A 15976-nucleotide genomic window follows, 5' to 3' on the forward strand; every position below is an offset into this window, starting at 1 on the left:
GTTTTTCCTGTCGCTGTTAGCATCACTTTCAGTGGCAGTATTTTTTAATGCTATGTTATTTTGCATATTTGTGAAGTGAATATAAATTGATTATACTTATGAGTACATAAAAAAAAATAAACCTAAATAATTTTAGGCATGAATGATTCCTAGAATCATCTGGATAACGAAGACCAAAAACTAAATGCCTATAGCAAAAGCAAAATTTTAGATGTATACAGAGTTCAGGGACATAAAACTGTTATTCTACACTTTGCAAAAAAGATTAACTTTAGAGCCTAATGGCTGGCGGTTTTAGTTATAGACGTAGAATGAATACCAAAACCCATACAGAAGTAGGTAACATTAATGTTAAAAATGAATAAAAATTAATTTAAAACTTACAAAATGCTGTATGGGCTTTGATATTCATTCTACAAAAAACGATAAAGGTTTAAATGACTTTGCCATAATTTTATTTCACTCGCAAGTTTTTTTTTTCAAAAGACTCATTTAAAGGCTTTATTTTGATGTCATAAGGTTGATCTGGTAAATTAAGTATTTATTTTAATGTGAAATGGTTTCAATTTGATCTAAATGCTACCATATACCAAACAGCACACACTTAACATAATCTCGAAATAGGAACTATATTTTGTCGCAAACCAAAGAACAGGCGGAAAGAAAAGAAAGGCGCGGAGAAAAGAAACACAACAACACCATTTCGCGAAAAAATGGATGATTTACACAGGTTTTGGATAAATATTTATAATGAAGGGCGCAAAAAGACGCATACATGTCAGGAAAAATACGCTGTAAACAGGGTATGGGGTTTGTGTGGTTTGGAACAAGTCGTCAAACGGATATTTAGGGGCACAAAAATTAGCGAGGGGTGCAAAATGTAAGGGGTTTAAAAAGCACGGTATATTTTAAACATAAAGTTAACAACTACATATTTCGACACGTTGTGCCTTTTAAGGATGTCCAATAACAGCGGATCGGAGCCGACACCCGATACCAAATTGGCCAAAAACCTGAAAGAAATTTACTTCAATTTCACCTAGGTTTTTTAGCATAACTAATGACGTCATTGGGTATCAGATCGCGATGCTTTTTGTCCGAAAATCGGGCATCGGAATAAAGGTGTTTTTTTCACGAAGTACAAAGCACTATTCCTTGAATCATAAGCAAATGAAGTTTACAGTAAAGCAGGGTTGCCAGCGGATTTATGGAAAAAAATTCAAAGACTTTGGTTTGTTCAACGTTTTTTCAATGTAATTCCAAAAAAACACAGTATAAATGGCATACTTGACACAATAACAAGTATAATTCAAAAATTTGTTTTGCAATAGCCCCTACTAAACTTCTAAGACTATTCTTAGTCTTTTTTAAACTTTTTAGTATGCAAATTATTTCAAATATTTTAAATGCGTTTGCAATACTAAACTTCCAAGTCTATTCAAAGACTCTAAGGGTTTTTAAAGATTTTAGTAGGTAAATTAATTCAAAGACATTCAAACACTTTTCAAAATCCAAAGACTTTTGTGGCAACCCTGTATAGGCAATCTAGTTCCGAGCACTACAATCACCTTAGCACTTTCCTTCGTACAGAAGCACGCATGCTGATGTCACAATGCGCAATAGTGACGTCACGAGTAGATTGTGTATCAATGCTGTGTTGCCATGGCAATTTCTATAGTTACGCTTTTCGAGGTTTCGGTTTCACAGTTTTGAGCGCTCGAGTACGACTTGAAGATTCGAGATTAAGCTATAGTGTGTATAAAGTCTCTCTGGCAGTGAAAAGTCTATTTTGAATATATATACGTCACCAGCTGGTTATTACGTCACACACGTGGAATGAGGAAAACGCCGACATATACACACAATATTGAAAAATATCAAATATTTGCAAATATTTAAGCGTTTTTATCCGAAAAAACGTTATTTACTCTTTTTTTCATATTGAATTAAAAAATTCGAAACAACAAAAAATAATTTCCTATTTAACAATATATAGAAAGAAAAAGCTTTCATGCTGTTTGTCAAACGAATCGTTTTTAACTAATATTACAAAAAACAGAAAAAATATATATTTTGCCCAAATATTTTTTTGTCCGTAATATCAAACCGCTCCAAACTTATCAACCATGATTGTCACTCAGGCATTTCACAGCACTACGTCACTTCCCGTTACGTCACAGTTACGTCACCGGGAATTTCCCCTGGCTGCCGTAGCCCGAATCGGTTGTGACGTAAGGCACCTTTGTGACGGATTCACGAGATGGACTTGAATCTTGACTCTCGCGGTCGCCACCCTCCACTAGAGGCGCTGCCGGGTCCTGGAACAAATAAATAAAGTCATTTAAACAATGATTATGTTGAAAACAGATAAATAAATATTTGGACCTTGGAAATATGCTGCCTACAACTCCAAACTGTCTTTTACGTTATACCAAAGATAAAATAATCCACTCATTCCACTTTGCTACTCTGGTTTTCTTGAATGTAAACCAAAAACAGACGATTTTCATGCTGAATGCAATGTGATGCGACGCACAGCTCGTGAAAAAGGTGCGCTGTCAGTTCCCTTGAGTCACGAGACACCAAGAACTTGTTTGTAAACAATAATTAACCCCGACACAAGCAATTTATCTCCCTAACACGTGATGCAATTTGACGGGCGAACGACAAAACGTTCAGAAACCGAATATTGGCTTCCTGGAGTCAAAATTCGGTTTTAAGCTCACTATAGGCTGTGTTTTTTAATCTTTCTTAATGTGCTTATAGCTAGAAGTGCTACGAAATCGGAATTTTAGCTTCATAGTCAAAATTTATTTATAAGCCTAATAGGGGTTGTTTTTAGGACATTTTCGAGACAAACCGTTAAGTCGAACTTAAGTCAAAATTGAATTCCTAAACTCACTATAGCCTATAGGCTGTGTTTTAAATCTTTCTCAAAAGGGCTACAAAATCGAATATTGGCTTCATGAAGTCAAAATTTTAATTCTAAACCTCTACTGAGGGTTGGTTTATTCCTGTTATGGCGATGAACGGCTTTTGTTTCATACCGAAAGCAATTTTCCTTCTATGAAATACTTTGGCTTGCTTTTAAGGTGGGTTCAGAACAAAACCAACAGTACATTCTCCTGTGAGTCATAATATGCACTTTCTTGCCTAACAGTCGGTACTCAAATAAAAAAGCACATTTGACGTGGTAAAAAAAACAGATCATAAAATTCAGACGCAGGTATACTGCATCCTGCGTATTGTGTGCGATTAGCGCTATTGTACAGCCTACAAACTTGCCTTAACGTCGGAATTGGACGATTTTCGTTCCATCAGCGGTATTGATGTTTCCTTGTTGGCTTCATTTGCCTTTTCTTCGTCCTTGGCCGCTTTTTGTCGACGACGTCTGTTATAAATAATGGAGAAATAAGTTATGCATGTACATAACATCCTTGGCAATCAAAGTTCTTATGTCTTCGTTAACATTGTGATTTCCTTAAACGAGCGATTCTTTAACTGTACACCAGGATGTCTCGAGAAATTTTTAAAGGTAAAAACTGATAATATTAAGAAATTTACCCATTTCTTTGCCGTGTATTAAAGGAGAAGTTCTAGCATTTGGTATATACAGTAGTGTGCCGCGATTTTTGTTTTCTCATTTCGTTAGTGTGCAAGCTTAAAACAGTTAATGTATTGGTATATTTTAGCAAACAGTTTTATGTTTCCTTATCTTAAAAGACGTTTTTTGACATGTTTTGTGGCAAATGATCAAATTGCTGCAGCATAAATACGTTGAACTTTATCTTTGTTCAAACCTACTCAATGCTTTCCGAACTATTTCGTGTACCCCTGTCCCCTAATATTCAACAGTGTGCTAATGCTCGTGGCATGTATGCACATGACTCACAAGTATGGAAATATGTTCTGGGTCTTGTTTATAGGCGGGCTGACAGATCCACCAGGCAGACACGTTGTTTACAGAGGTTATTCACTTGCGTTCTGTGCGTGATCTGTCCGGTTTTTAACCTTTGCTCTACATCCGTGTTTTGCCTTGGCCGGGAATCGAACAAGGTTCTGAGTTTCTCTGGTCGTGATTTGCGTAAACTTTTAAGTTTTTTTTTGATAATTTCATTCTTCCGTCAAACTATTTTAGTGTAGTGGTTTGTATTAGGGACGCTTGGGTAAAGCGGTTTTACCCCGATTTACTTTATGACGTAATGTGTAACCCAGTGACGTAATCAAATCGGAGTTCCCGCATTTCTGTTTTTAGCAGCATTATACCCGTCGGTCGCCGAACCTCATAGCTTCCGCATGCCACTTGTGATAAATAATTAAAATTTTCCGCCTAGAAAGGTGTTCCTTATGCGTATAGCTGGTATGCACTGAACACCACGCCTTAAAACTCAATGTTTGCTGTGCATATGAAAAGCATACGATTGTGCAAACAAAAAGCAAGGACGATGGTATAAAATCGAACGTTGGTTTTTTCGTGAGACTAAGATAAATACAAAGTACTTGGTGTGTACAACGCACAAACATTTTACAAGGCTGTTGTTTTAGGTTTTCGAAAACCTGACAAACTTTTTTGTATGAGGTAAAAGTTAACAAAGTATAGAGAAACGTTGTTTTTTTAGAAAATACAAGCAACTCGCTGTTAAAGTTTACAAAATCTGGGAAGTTTTGATTTTTTGGTAAGTTGGCAAAAATTTGGCAACGCTGGCTTTTGTAAGTATACGAATATTTAAGCCAACCTGTTTTTGCAAGGGTAAAATTTAGGCAACGCTTACGTTTAGATCCTAAGCAACAGCCGTTGGCAAAAACCAACTGGTTTGCTGCTGCAATAAGGCATTGGCAACGCGGAAGCTGGAACTAGCATTAGCGGAAGGCAATTATTACGCTGGTGGTTTGTGGTTTATGAAAACAAACAAAATCACGGTCGTGGAGCGTGTAACGTGCAGGTGACTGCGTGGTGGCTAACACTACAAAGTTTAAACGTAATAAGAACATCAAAGCCCATACAGATTTTATAAAGTTTTGTTCACGCCGGGCGCGTTTTGCGTTAAACGGAAAACGTCGACGCTCAAAACGTTAAAAAAGCTTTCGGTTGTGGAAAGTTGAAATGTTTTAACTTTGACGCTTTCGGTTTAAAGCGAGGAAATTTACCATTGGGGCTGGTAACGCGTTGTGTGTGTATTGGACGACGCTGGCGTTTTGCGCTAGGCGATAACGCCAGAAGCAAAACGCGTCTCCATATGTCAACCAAAGGCTTTGCAGAATTGAATCGGTATATCATTAAGAAAAATGTATTACGGAAATATAATGGCCAGAAGGGTATTTTTATGTTGACAATAAGCCTGTAAAAAACAGCTTGTTCTCAGTGTTACATGTCGCCGAAAATGGCACGTCGAGTTAGCGTTTTCCATCACTCTGACGTATGAATGTACTTTATTTTCAGATATGTGCTGAATAAGCATAGGCAACCTTGGCGAATTAGGTTTAAAAAAAACGTTCTTTCTCGAATTTATTCTAATCATTACGCTTAAAAAACGAGTTTACAGTGTAAGCGTACAACGAGTAGGATTTTTGGCCAGAATAAACATAGGACGGTCCTTTCATTGACGAATGCCTTAAACCATGTTGGCCAAACACACACAGCACGCCTATAATTTATGTATTTTCCTACTAGTTGTTTGAATAAGCAGTTAACCCAGTTTTTCGCGCAATTTCTTTCTTGCGCCAAATTTTGGCAGTGCTATGTTAATATAATTAAACAGAAATCCCTACACGTTATTTGCAAACTGTAAATCCAAACTTCAATGCGACCTAGAGGGAAGAGGGAATAATATAAGCCTATACAGAAGTTAGGCAGCAAATTTTGAAATTTTCGGATAATTCTTTACATCAGAATATCACATGTGGAAAACGAATAAAAAAATGTTCTAGACGTTCAAAATATGCTACAGTAACTACTTTTATATGGACATTAATATGTTCATTCTATATACGTCTAACTTAAACCCCGGGCCATTATTCTTTAAATGCGACTTATTTCGATAGTTGGTCAGCGTTCGCATTTTTTATATGCTTTAACCAAAATTAGACAACGCATGTACAATAAAAAATTCGAACCCAGTAAGTTCTTTACGCTACGTCTTTGGTTGCCCAAACTTAAATACCCATTGCACAGCCAACTATTTCATCCTAGTCAGTCAGTCAAGCGCTGGCCTTAACGGTACGTCTTTTTTAACGCTTGCCCAAACTTGAATACCCAATACCCATTGTACAGCAACTATTTCATCAACCATTTTATCCTAGTCAGTCTGACCGAGCTAGTTTCCCGTACGTCGTTTTTCAAGCCCTGCCCAAATTTGAATACCCAATACTCATTGCACAGCCAACCATTTAATCCTAGTCAGTCAGTCAGCTGCTGGCGTGATAAGCACGAGATACAGGTATTCGGCAGAAATGACGTCATTCATGAATAATTTGCTCAGCAATGTGTTTCCAGCTACTGTCGACCGACGGTTGCCGGTTGTTCGTGGTTGTAATAGCTACTGTACGCACACAAACCCGAACCGCTGCTGTGTATGGCGTGATTAGCTCTTTGCAATTCCGAGGTATTCACTAGTTTTAATACGATTTCCGCTAAAAGATCGCCAAGTGTTGTCAAATTGAAGCATGCATTATTTAAAGACAAGTTGTATTGAAATCTTGACAGGGTAGACCTGACAAAGAACGGTTGTGCTAAAAAGCTTGTCAAGATTTCGATAAAATTGTCTTTTTGAAATTACACAAAATCTACGACCACTCGCAACATTGATTAATGCGTAGCCGTTTATACTGAAGGCCTTGTCACAATCGCGCGTAATCTCGCATTGCTTGTAATTTAAAACCTTTTGGACACTTATATATGTATCGCGTGGTATGCACCTCTTTATGTAATCTGAATACCAATAATGTCCGGTTTGTTTGAACAAATTATCGTTGAGCGTTGCTGAAATCTCAGCATGTATTGGAGGTTTTTATATATTAGTCAAAAACCCTTGTTTCCCGACATTTTGCGTTTTTTGTTCCATAATTTAAAAATGTTATTCAGTTTTTTTTGCGCGATCGAGCTTTATTCAGGATGTAACTATTTTGTAGGGCGGCACCCATACGATATTAATGCATTTACGTTAATAAAAGAGGTAGATTTTCAACAGAATGCACATTTTCCAGACTCTTAAGCATGTTTCCGCCATTTTCACATTTTCTTTACTTACCGAACCTAATTTATTACGCGTGGTAATTTTCAAGGCCTGAAAAAAAAAATAAAAAAAAAATTCAAAAAAGCTCACCTTTTAATGAATAGGTAGAGCGCCACAGAGCAGAAAGCCAAAATAAACAAGAGAACGCTGACGATAACTAATGGGGTCGACGATGTCTTTCTGGGGGCCACTGTACCACTTCCGTCTGTTAGCTGTGAATCTGTAGTTAAAAAAGCAGTTTTAAAATCGTGAAAAAAAGAACTGATTTGTTCGGAAGGGCAAAATATCGATCATTATAAGGTTTGTAAAAGCTATAGAAATCAGCAGTACACAAAGGCCCGTTGTATTTGTTTTTTAAAGTTATGAGAAAAATAAATTGCGCGGTGATTAAAGATTAAAAATTACTCTTAAAATTAATTTATGATTTGTGTTAGAATTTTAGGATTTATAGATGATTTTAAGTCCAAGAAATGTTTAAAATTTTTAGACGATTTTAACTTTAATTAACGCATTTATGATTTTTTTTTTCGATTTTACTAGGAATGATAGAAATATAAGATTTAGCTGGTTTTAAATGGCATTTAGGTTAAAGATTTCTTGGGGGATTGTGGTTTAAATTTCCGGATTAAGGATTTTCGATTTCCAGACGGTTTCAGCCGAAATGTCAGAATTTAGGAGAAATTTAATATCACCTTCTGCTGTTGGGTCTGCGTTGGCGTTATCCGTGCTTTCTTCACCAGAAATCCTGCCTTTTCCGCCTTTTTCGTTGTTTTTCTTGCTTGGTGTCTCTGCATTTCAAATAAAATGTTAGGATGTCTTAAATGGAGCGAGAAATATGCGTTATTGTCAGTTGGCGGCTGCTTCCGTTGTACGCATACCATTCTATTTGGCACCGAGAAAATACAATAGTCCGAAATGAGCTGTTCGATTTTTTATATCTTGACCCTTTGATAACTGGCGTTTTGGTTGTTTTTTGCATAAACAAATCTACCCCGAAAGTTCAAATTATAGTGAACACATTTTAGGCCTTTCAAACAAACTATTAAACTTTAAAGCATAATGGCTGTAGGTTCTACTTAGACGTATGTAATATCAGAGAGTACAGAAGTAGATAGCATATTTTAAACATTTTAAATAATTATTTATTCATCTTTCAACTTTGTTTTCGTAATTTTCAGTCTTTAACTCCCCATAGGTTATAATAACAAACCAATTTTTGTGATAAAGTATGTTCTTAGTGTTCGCCAACTTAAACGATTTAAATAATACAAAAACAACTTACTGGAAACAGTAGCTTCTGAGCCTGCAGTGCCCGCTGGTTTGTTAGATGGAGTTGTGGTTGGTTTGGTCGAACTTTTCAGCAGAATTGGTGGAATTGGGGAGGGCGGTGGTGTAGGTGTTGTTGTAATTTTGCGTGTAGTTGTTGTGAGGGGAATTAGAGGCGCAATTGACGGGGAATCGGCTGTTTTTGTGGTTGTAACTGTTATTGTAGGCGACTTTACAGTTGTCGTGCTTTCCGTTACTGATGGTCTGTTTGTTTTTGTGGTTGTTGTTGTAGGAATTGTAGCTTTCACTGTCGTCGTTGTTGTTGCTGTTGTTGTGGGAATTGTTGTAGTTTCCACTGTTGTAGTTGTAGGTGGTTGTGTAGGAAAGGGCTTGGGTCCGTCTTGGGGGCAACTATCTGCACATTTTCCCCACTGCCGTGGTCCACCGTTCCTGTTGGCTGATGCGTTGTAGTTGGCCACAACCGGGCACCAGTAGTAGATGGACCACGTTCCTCTGTAGTAAATGCACCCCACCCCGGTATGTGTGTGGCCATGTTCGTCGGTGTAAGGCCAGACGCATTGGTAACCTTCTGCAGTGCACCCTGAGAAAACAAGTAAAAATTGGATATACTATGCACGGATTTGTAATGTAGTTTGATAACGAATTGCAAAGCCAAAAAGGCATTGTCAAGCTCCAAGTAAAAATGTTTTTAAAAAAGTGCTATTCCTGAGACTATAAAACTAGTTTTCTAATAATGTTTAAAATGTAAAAAAAAAAACCACAGAGAAAACAACCACAGAGAAATTTGGCTGTAAATTAACATAGTTTTGGCTGTGTTTGAGTAAAATAGATACCTGGCGGCATAAAAACATAGTTTTACCAGCCTTTAAAAAATCGCAATCAGGCAGCAAAAAATGTTTTTGCATTCTTAAAATGATGAAAACGTGTCGTAAAAACGTTACTTTTGGCAGTTTTACAGGTATTTCAATGTTTTTTCAGTAGGAAAACAACACATCTTCAATGTTTTCGTTTTAAAGTACTAGCAATCTGTGAAGGGCTTTTTGATTTTTAAGCAATTTTTTATCGTTTATTTCTGTAAAGGCAACAATATACATTCTAAATGTTTTAGTACTGCTTCAGGTATTTGTGAAAAGCACTTACTGGGTTCGCCTGGTTTAGAGCAGTCGTTATCACAATATCCCCAGTCTTTCCCGTGCTTGTTTTCTAGAACGTTGCTTTTAATTCCACACCAGTTGCCGGCCAAGCTAGCCAAACATTTGCTGTGATTTCTTCCACCGTATGTGAAGGGAAATTTACATTCTACACCACTTGACGTACAAGTTTCTGTAAAGAAAAACAGCGTTATTTATATGTACATACATTTTAGTATAATTGTTGGAGGTTTTAGTTGGACGTAGTAAGAATGTGAAAGCCTGTTTTACTGTGTAATTTAAGTTAATTTCAATATGGCGTCTACTATTGATGTAGTACAATGATGTTAAAAACAAGTAAAGAGATATTTGAAAACGTTAAAAATGCTTCCTACTTTTTTATGGGCTTAATAATTTTACTACGTACATCTGTATTCTTAATACGAGTTTTTGATTGGATGTAGGCCGCTTTATTTAAAGTTAATCGTTTTCGGACACTAATTGAATTGAAATGGGTCGTCATGGTTTGCTGCTACTACATAATTTATGAATGGTCCGGCGCTCGTACGATATGACGTAGTTCTTTGGGAGAATGTCAAAAAAACGTCTGGAAATTTCTTATCTAAACACGTGGCTTTATAAGCCAACAACCATTTGTTACAAGTTTTATTTTACATGTTAAAATTCGGTTACTACAATGAATAAAACATACTTACTATTTGCAGCAAATACTTCTTTGAAGTTTCCAAATAAAGCCAATAAACAAGCGAAAAAAATATATCCAACCTTCATTTTATAGACCTAAGTTAACTCAAAAACCAGTCTGCAAAACAATGGCAATTGTCTTGTCACAAACACAAATCGCTCGACAATCAGCAGACGGACGTTTCTACATTAAGCTGATCACTTAAAACAGCCCAGGTCAAACTTGAAACACCATTAATGGCAACTATACTCACTAAAAGCACGCATTGTAATCGACTCTTTGAACATTATAGAGCCAACGCGGCAGAGTATGTCTAAGTGCCTTTGCCAAGCGAGGCGTGTCAATTGATAAGCTATCTACAAAAAACTAGTTCCTGAGGCAATTCCATATGCGCAAGTCGTACAGCAGTTCAAATGACTGATACGGCCTGGTTTAAGTAAATATTACCACTGTATACACAACTAGTCTGTTGTTATTTTGATTCTACAAACCGTTATTTAAACAACAGTCAAAATAATAGCTAAATTTTATCTAGTTCACAGTAAATCAATACTTAAACACTCAATAACCATTAAACCGTTATTCTATTATAGGTTAAACATCCACTAGTAGCACATTCCAATCAGACACACACCCAAACTAAGCCTTGTTGTCATTCAACAACCCTAACCGGCTTACACCGGCAGTCTTTTAAATTCAAACAGAAAGGATTTTTTCTTTTACTACGCCCTGGACCACGCTACCGCCTTTGCAGAGGTTACTCTAGGTCATTTGGCTGGCGTTACTTTGGGTCGCGCAGTGGTGTTGGGTTACAGTAGCACCGACAACAGTCTTCCTTCCCAGTTAGTAGGCCCTATATACATGGGAGAATTTGCATTGGTCTTTTTGATTTGTGTACATACACTTGCTAATGTATACAAAGTCATATTTCAGTAATAAACATTTGGCAGTTCATTACTCGGTAACAAGAAATATCCTAGTTGTTTCTCTGCTAAAAGTTAATGAAGTAAATACCCCAATTTTGACAAATTGTATGTACTTAAAACATCCAATTTTAATCTAAGTCATTTGTCAAATAGAATTAAGTTTAAGTCTTACAAGTGATACAAAATACTTTAATAGTATAAATAAGCCATTTTCTCCCAAAATGCTTAAGTAAATCAAGCCAATGTTGTCATTAGGCTACATCACTGAAAATACCTAGTAAGTTTAATAACAGCAAAAAAGAAAAGCACGTCAATAAAGCAATAGCGTATAACATAAGCAAATAAAAGTTTAAGTTATACAGATTGCTTTTCTGGCTGTTTTATTGCTTGCAATTCTTGGGCGTCTTTTTCTTTTTCACAATATTTCGCTCGTTGTTTTGGAATTGGCGCCTGCAAAAAGAAAATAACAGTAACCACTTTTTTAAGCTACTACATATTGTTGCTTAGGAATGGTAATCAGTTATTCATTGAGACGAAATGATATCTGAAGTTAAATGTTTTTTTATTATAAATATAATAATGCTTTTTTCCGTCCCACCAGTTTTGTGTGTAAGGTGTCGCTACACAGTTTATTAAAACGAAGTTGTTTAATATTTTGGGAATTAAATCAGCACTATTTTGCCCCGTTAAAGTTAGTTTAGGTCATATTGTAGGATTAAACTCGTGCCTCACGATATTATAATTTAAGAATGAATTCAGTCTTTTTGTCTGATTTCCAACTAACAATTATAAATGTAAACCTGTTTATGTTTTATAAGCCTAATATCCGCCGCTATATTGAACCATAATGCTGCTGTTGAGTTTTACAATAATCTCATTACTTGCTTGGTTTAAGCGCCGTAAAACCTAGGACGCACCTGTTTTGTTTCACCTGGAATTAACGCCACTCCATTTTCCGGATTTTTTTCGTCGCTTGGTGGCGCTAGACCTCGCCTGTTAAAGATTTGAAATGCGTTCGATTTTTTTATCAACAAGACGCATGTCGAATTCGCTTGTGGTACGGTATACATTTGCAATAAAAATGGGCCGCTGAGGATTAAAATAATTCTGAAATCACAACAGATAGAAACTGTCGTTTTTTTATTTTAAATGTTAAAACTAGATTTATTGTTTTTTCACAACACATAAGCCTTTAAACTTTTTATCTTATGTTTATAACAAAACAGCAATTTGCCTGTAATTTTTTTGTGTTGTTTTTCGTTAGAAATAATTAAATTTAAATTAGAGTGCCACATATTTATTTAACGATAGTTGTTCAAGCCTATTAAAAATGTCACTGCCTTCTAATATACTTTTTTGTTTTTGAACATTTACCTTGTACAAATGCAGTAGAGGGCCACTAGCCCGATAATAACCAACACGGACACAACTCCAGCCCCAACCACCATAAATACAGATGCTTCGGCTTCCGTTGATGTGACCACAATTGCCCCTGCATACAAAACATACAAATACCCCTGAACTATTGTAAAAATGGACAAGCCTTCGCAAGGCCCCTCTAGCTTTAAAAACGTTTTAGATTTCATGTCGATTCACCATACAGTGGATTGTGCCTGTAGTTAATTTCGCTGCCTTTGACCAATTTATCATGTACAAAAATTTGGGCCATTAGTTTGATTGGAAAAACTCTAGGTTTAAAAACGTTTCAGATTTCATATAAGGAACTCTCTAATTGTGCGTCATATCTATTAATATTTTCTTTGGCCTTTACATTCTCCTACGTATTTAATTGTGTTATCAAGCAATCAGTCAGCCGCAGTTTGAATTCGCACAGCCCGACTCCAATTCCACTTAGTGTATCTTACAGTTCCCACGCATTTCAAGGGCGGTCAGGTCCGCTGTGATTGGTTGCCGGCCAACAAGCAAAAGTGGGCGTGTCGCCACTCCCACAGGACGCAGCTGGACGGCAAACGTGATCTCATGCACGTCGATTACGCGATATTATTGTTTTGTCTACCTTGTTTACGAGTTTGTTTTGCACCATAAACGAATAAAATATAAGCTCAAGTTCGCGTATATGGAGCATACTGGTTGGGGTTTTAGTTCAACTTGAACACAATTTGAAATAACACGCACTTTTTTTTATTCAGAGAAGTGGCATCACAGATTTATTTCAATTTATCGGCAAACAAGTTATAATTTGAAACATGTTTTTTTACCACGACCGAAGAGTAGATTAGACCAGACTGGCGATTTAAGCAAAAAAACAAGTTTTAATCGTAATAAATTTAAAATATACGGGTTAAAAAGCTAACCAAACAAAAAAGTTTTTAGTTAAAATATCAAAGCTCATATTAAAGTAGGTAATATTATAAACGTTTCGAACATCTCTTTATCCAGTTTTGACATATGTTCAAAATGTTGCCTACTTGTACATGGGCTTTGAAATTCCCATTGGCTTATTTAGGTTTTCTGCAAAAATAATACAAAAGCGCCCATGTGATCAAAACAAAAAAAAAATTAAAATCAAACCCAACCGCACACTTTTGGTTACTTACTTACGTCACCATAAAAGATTGGCTTTGAACAAATAACGTAGGCCTTTTTCAGTTTAGCCAAAATGCTCGAAATCAAGACTTTTTTATTAACTAGGAGTTCAATCGATAAACAGTTATCAATTATTACTTAACCTAGGGTTTAAGCCTGGATTGCGAGCGCGATCACACGCGTTCAAAAATCAAATTTAATTTACCTTCCGGCGTTGTCCCATGGGGAATATCTTCGCCATTCTCAACAGCTTGCAAAGTCTGGGAACGATCGAAACTTGCTGTGGGACTTTGGGTGGCTTCTGCATCTGCTCTAGTTGAAGGATTTCGTCGCAAAATCGCAGAGGAAACAGGTCTTTGCGTTGTCAAAACTTTAACGAAAGTTGTCGCAACCGTCCATTTGCGGTAAAATTCGTCCACAGCTGAACTAGCTGATGTTAAATTGTGTGTCGTTTGGACATTTGTACTCGTAGCTACTGTTGTACTCGCCTTTGTACTCGTGGTTTCGAGTGGCTGAGTAGTTGTAGCCTCGCTGGGGCAGTGGTCGGCGCAGTATCCCCACTCGTAGTCCCCCGATTTAAAGTCGTGGGTGAGGGGGCACCAGAAATAGTTTCGTTTCCAAGCTGGGGTCGCGTAGGGGCAGGTTGTGTGGTTGTGGCCGTACTCGTCAACCCAGGGAAGGGCACATTTAACTCCTTCAGTCGTGCAATCTAAACAAGCAAATTGTTACTCTGGTTGAGTCCAGTGGTTGAAGATTTTATGCGTCATTAGAAATACGTTATTTCAATGAATGTGATTTTTTTTTAATTTCGATATAAGAATATAGAACGAAACAACCACATACACAAAAATACGTAGACTTGGATAATATACTGAGGAAAACAGGAGTTCAAAGGGCAAGATCATAGTAATTTCCCATGCGTGTATTTTCATGGCAAGGACTTTAGGATATCCACGTCCAAACCCTTACGATTTCAGGCAATGTTTTTTTTTAACAAATGAAGTCTTTTTGCCATTAAAATATTTTGTGAGAATTTTTAACATCGTCTAAACAAAAATAGGGCTAGCAAAATGTGCGATTAATGAAACCACTTTCTGTACATTCCCGTTTTCCGCAACTTCTCACTATAGCTACTCTTAAAGCCAAAGGACAAATAATACTTTGCCAGCGTTAGTCAGAAAGGACAACACCTTGAACAGAAAATAAAACACTCGATATTATGCTCTTTATCAGTTAATAAAGTTAATAGTACACAGAAGCTACGTCATCTTTAAGAAGTTTACACGCCCCTAAATCACCTTGTACTCTACCCGAAATTTTATGTTTAAAGCATGATATGTGAACAATTAACTTTCGTTGCATTGCGAAATCGCGTCAAACGAATTTGGGGTCACTCCAGGTCAAACGCGGCGCGATATCGACCAATCAGATGGCAGCATATCAGGAGCCCGGGTTGCCGTCTTACCGATAAATTATTAAACCTCACTATGAATAAATCAGGAAGAAATAGAGATGGTTGATATTCTTTTTCGTCAACCACGAGTGATTTTTGCGTTGAACACAAATCTTGAAAATTATTAGGTTCACTCGAAATAAAACTGTATTTATGGTTCGCAAAAAAGCTGCACTAAGCCCTACAATGTTCTATTAATCTGGTCAAGATTAGTTTTTGTATCCCTGGTATGTAATTAGGCACTTTTTAACCACACGGAAAAACTTGTTATACTTGGGTAATGGGGTTTCACCTAACACACAGGGTACATAACCTCAATACGACCCTAAACAATTCGCGTAGAATAAAACCCAACTGCATCATAAGTTGTTGTAGGTGAAACATTTTTTTATGGCATTTTTAGGTTTGCAAACAATAAATAGATGCGACAGTCTGCTAGCAATTTGATTGAGTGGGTGTGGCACAAAATTTATAAAACACCCATTAACTGTACAAAATGTAGAAGACAAATCCTTGATTTGTTGTGCTTAAATCGTACAGTTGCCTTCCCCATATAACAAAACCTAAAATTTTACTACACATAATCTATCGGGTGCTTTGAGCGTTACAAATGTTGGCAACCCCTGCAATAGACGTTGAATTTAGTCAAAGATAAGTTACCTGACTTGTAAGTGACGGTGCAGTCGTTGTCGCAG

The 15976-nt window shown here is 36.7% G+C and overlaps 3 protein-coding genes across 3 annotated transcripts in view; 1 reads left to right on the plus strand and 2 right to left on the minus strand.

Annotated features, from left to right (window-relative positions):
• Positions 1 to 15976, plus strand: part of LOC146141129 (nesprin-1-like) — a 340733-nt gene that overhangs the window by 192634 nt on the left and 132123 nt on the right. The gene's annotated exons all lie outside the window — the stretch shown is intronic.
• On the minus strand, positions 1601 to 10841 carry LOC146141145 (uncharacterized). The gene is made up of 7 exons (XM_083391568.1): positions 10366 to 10841; positions 9660 to 9842; positions 8515 to 9099; positions 7925 to 8020; positions 7323 to 7452; positions 3286 to 3391; positions 1601 to 2318 (listed from the first exon to the last, which is right to left on the minus strand). The coding sequence occupies exons 1-7, from the start codon at positions 10439 to 10441 to the stop codon at positions 2181 to 2183; spliced, it is 1314 nt and encodes a 437-aa protein (XP_083247694.1). The 5' UTR covers positions 10442 to 10841; the 3' UTR covers positions 1601 to 2180.
• Positions 11595 to 15665, minus strand: LOC146141146 (uncharacterized). Its single transcript, XM_083391569.1, has 5 exons — positions 15632 to 15665; positions 14034 to 14537; positions 12656 to 12773; positions 12199 to 12274; positions 11595 to 11731 (listed from the first exon to the last, which is right to left on the minus strand). The coding sequence occupies exons 1-5, from the start codon at positions 15663 to 15665 to the stop codon at positions 11636 to 11638; spliced, it is 828 nt and encodes a 275-aa protein (XP_083247695.1). The 3' UTR covers positions 11595 to 11635.

The sequence above is a fragment of the Ascidiella aspersa genome, chromosome 6 (assembly GCF_963924565.1).
Source record: "Ascidiella aspersa chromosome 6, kaAscAspe10.2, whole genome shotgun sequence".
NCBI classification, from domain to species: domain Eukaryota; kingdom Metazoa; phylum Chordata; class Ascidiacea; order Phlebobranchia; family Ascidiidae; genus Ascidiella; species Ascidiella aspersa.

What these genes read in the sequence shown, in the direction of transcription:
- LOC146141145 (XM_083391568.1), bottom strand. Translation starts at nt 10,441, where the DNA reads ATGAAGGTTGGATATATTTTTTTCGCTTGTTTATTGGCTTTATTTGGA. An exon ending in CGCAGACCCAACAGCAGAAG is followed by an intron (nt 7,453 to 7,924) that starts GTGATATTAAAT and finishes TTTTAACTACAG; the next exon opens with ATTCACAGCTAACAGACGGA. An exon ending in CTCTACCTATTCATTAAAAG is followed by an intron (nt 3,392 to 7,322) that starts GTGAGCTTTTTT and finishes TATTTATAACAG; the next exon opens with ACGTCGTCGACAAAAAGCGG.
- LOC146141146 (XM_083391569.1), bottom strand. Translation starts at nt 15,665, where the DNA reads ATGTTTCACCTACAACAACTTATGATGCAGTTGG. An exon ending in CTCTACTGCATTTGTACAAG is followed by an intron (nt 12,275 to 12,655) that starts GTAAATGTTCAA and finishes AATCTTTAACAG; the next exon opens with GCGAGGTCTAGCGCCACCAA. An exon ending in TTCCAGGTGAAACAAAACAG is followed by an intron (nt 11,732 to 12,198) that starts GTGCGTCCTAGG and finishes TTCTTTTTGCAG; the next exon opens with GCGCCAATTCCAAAACAACG.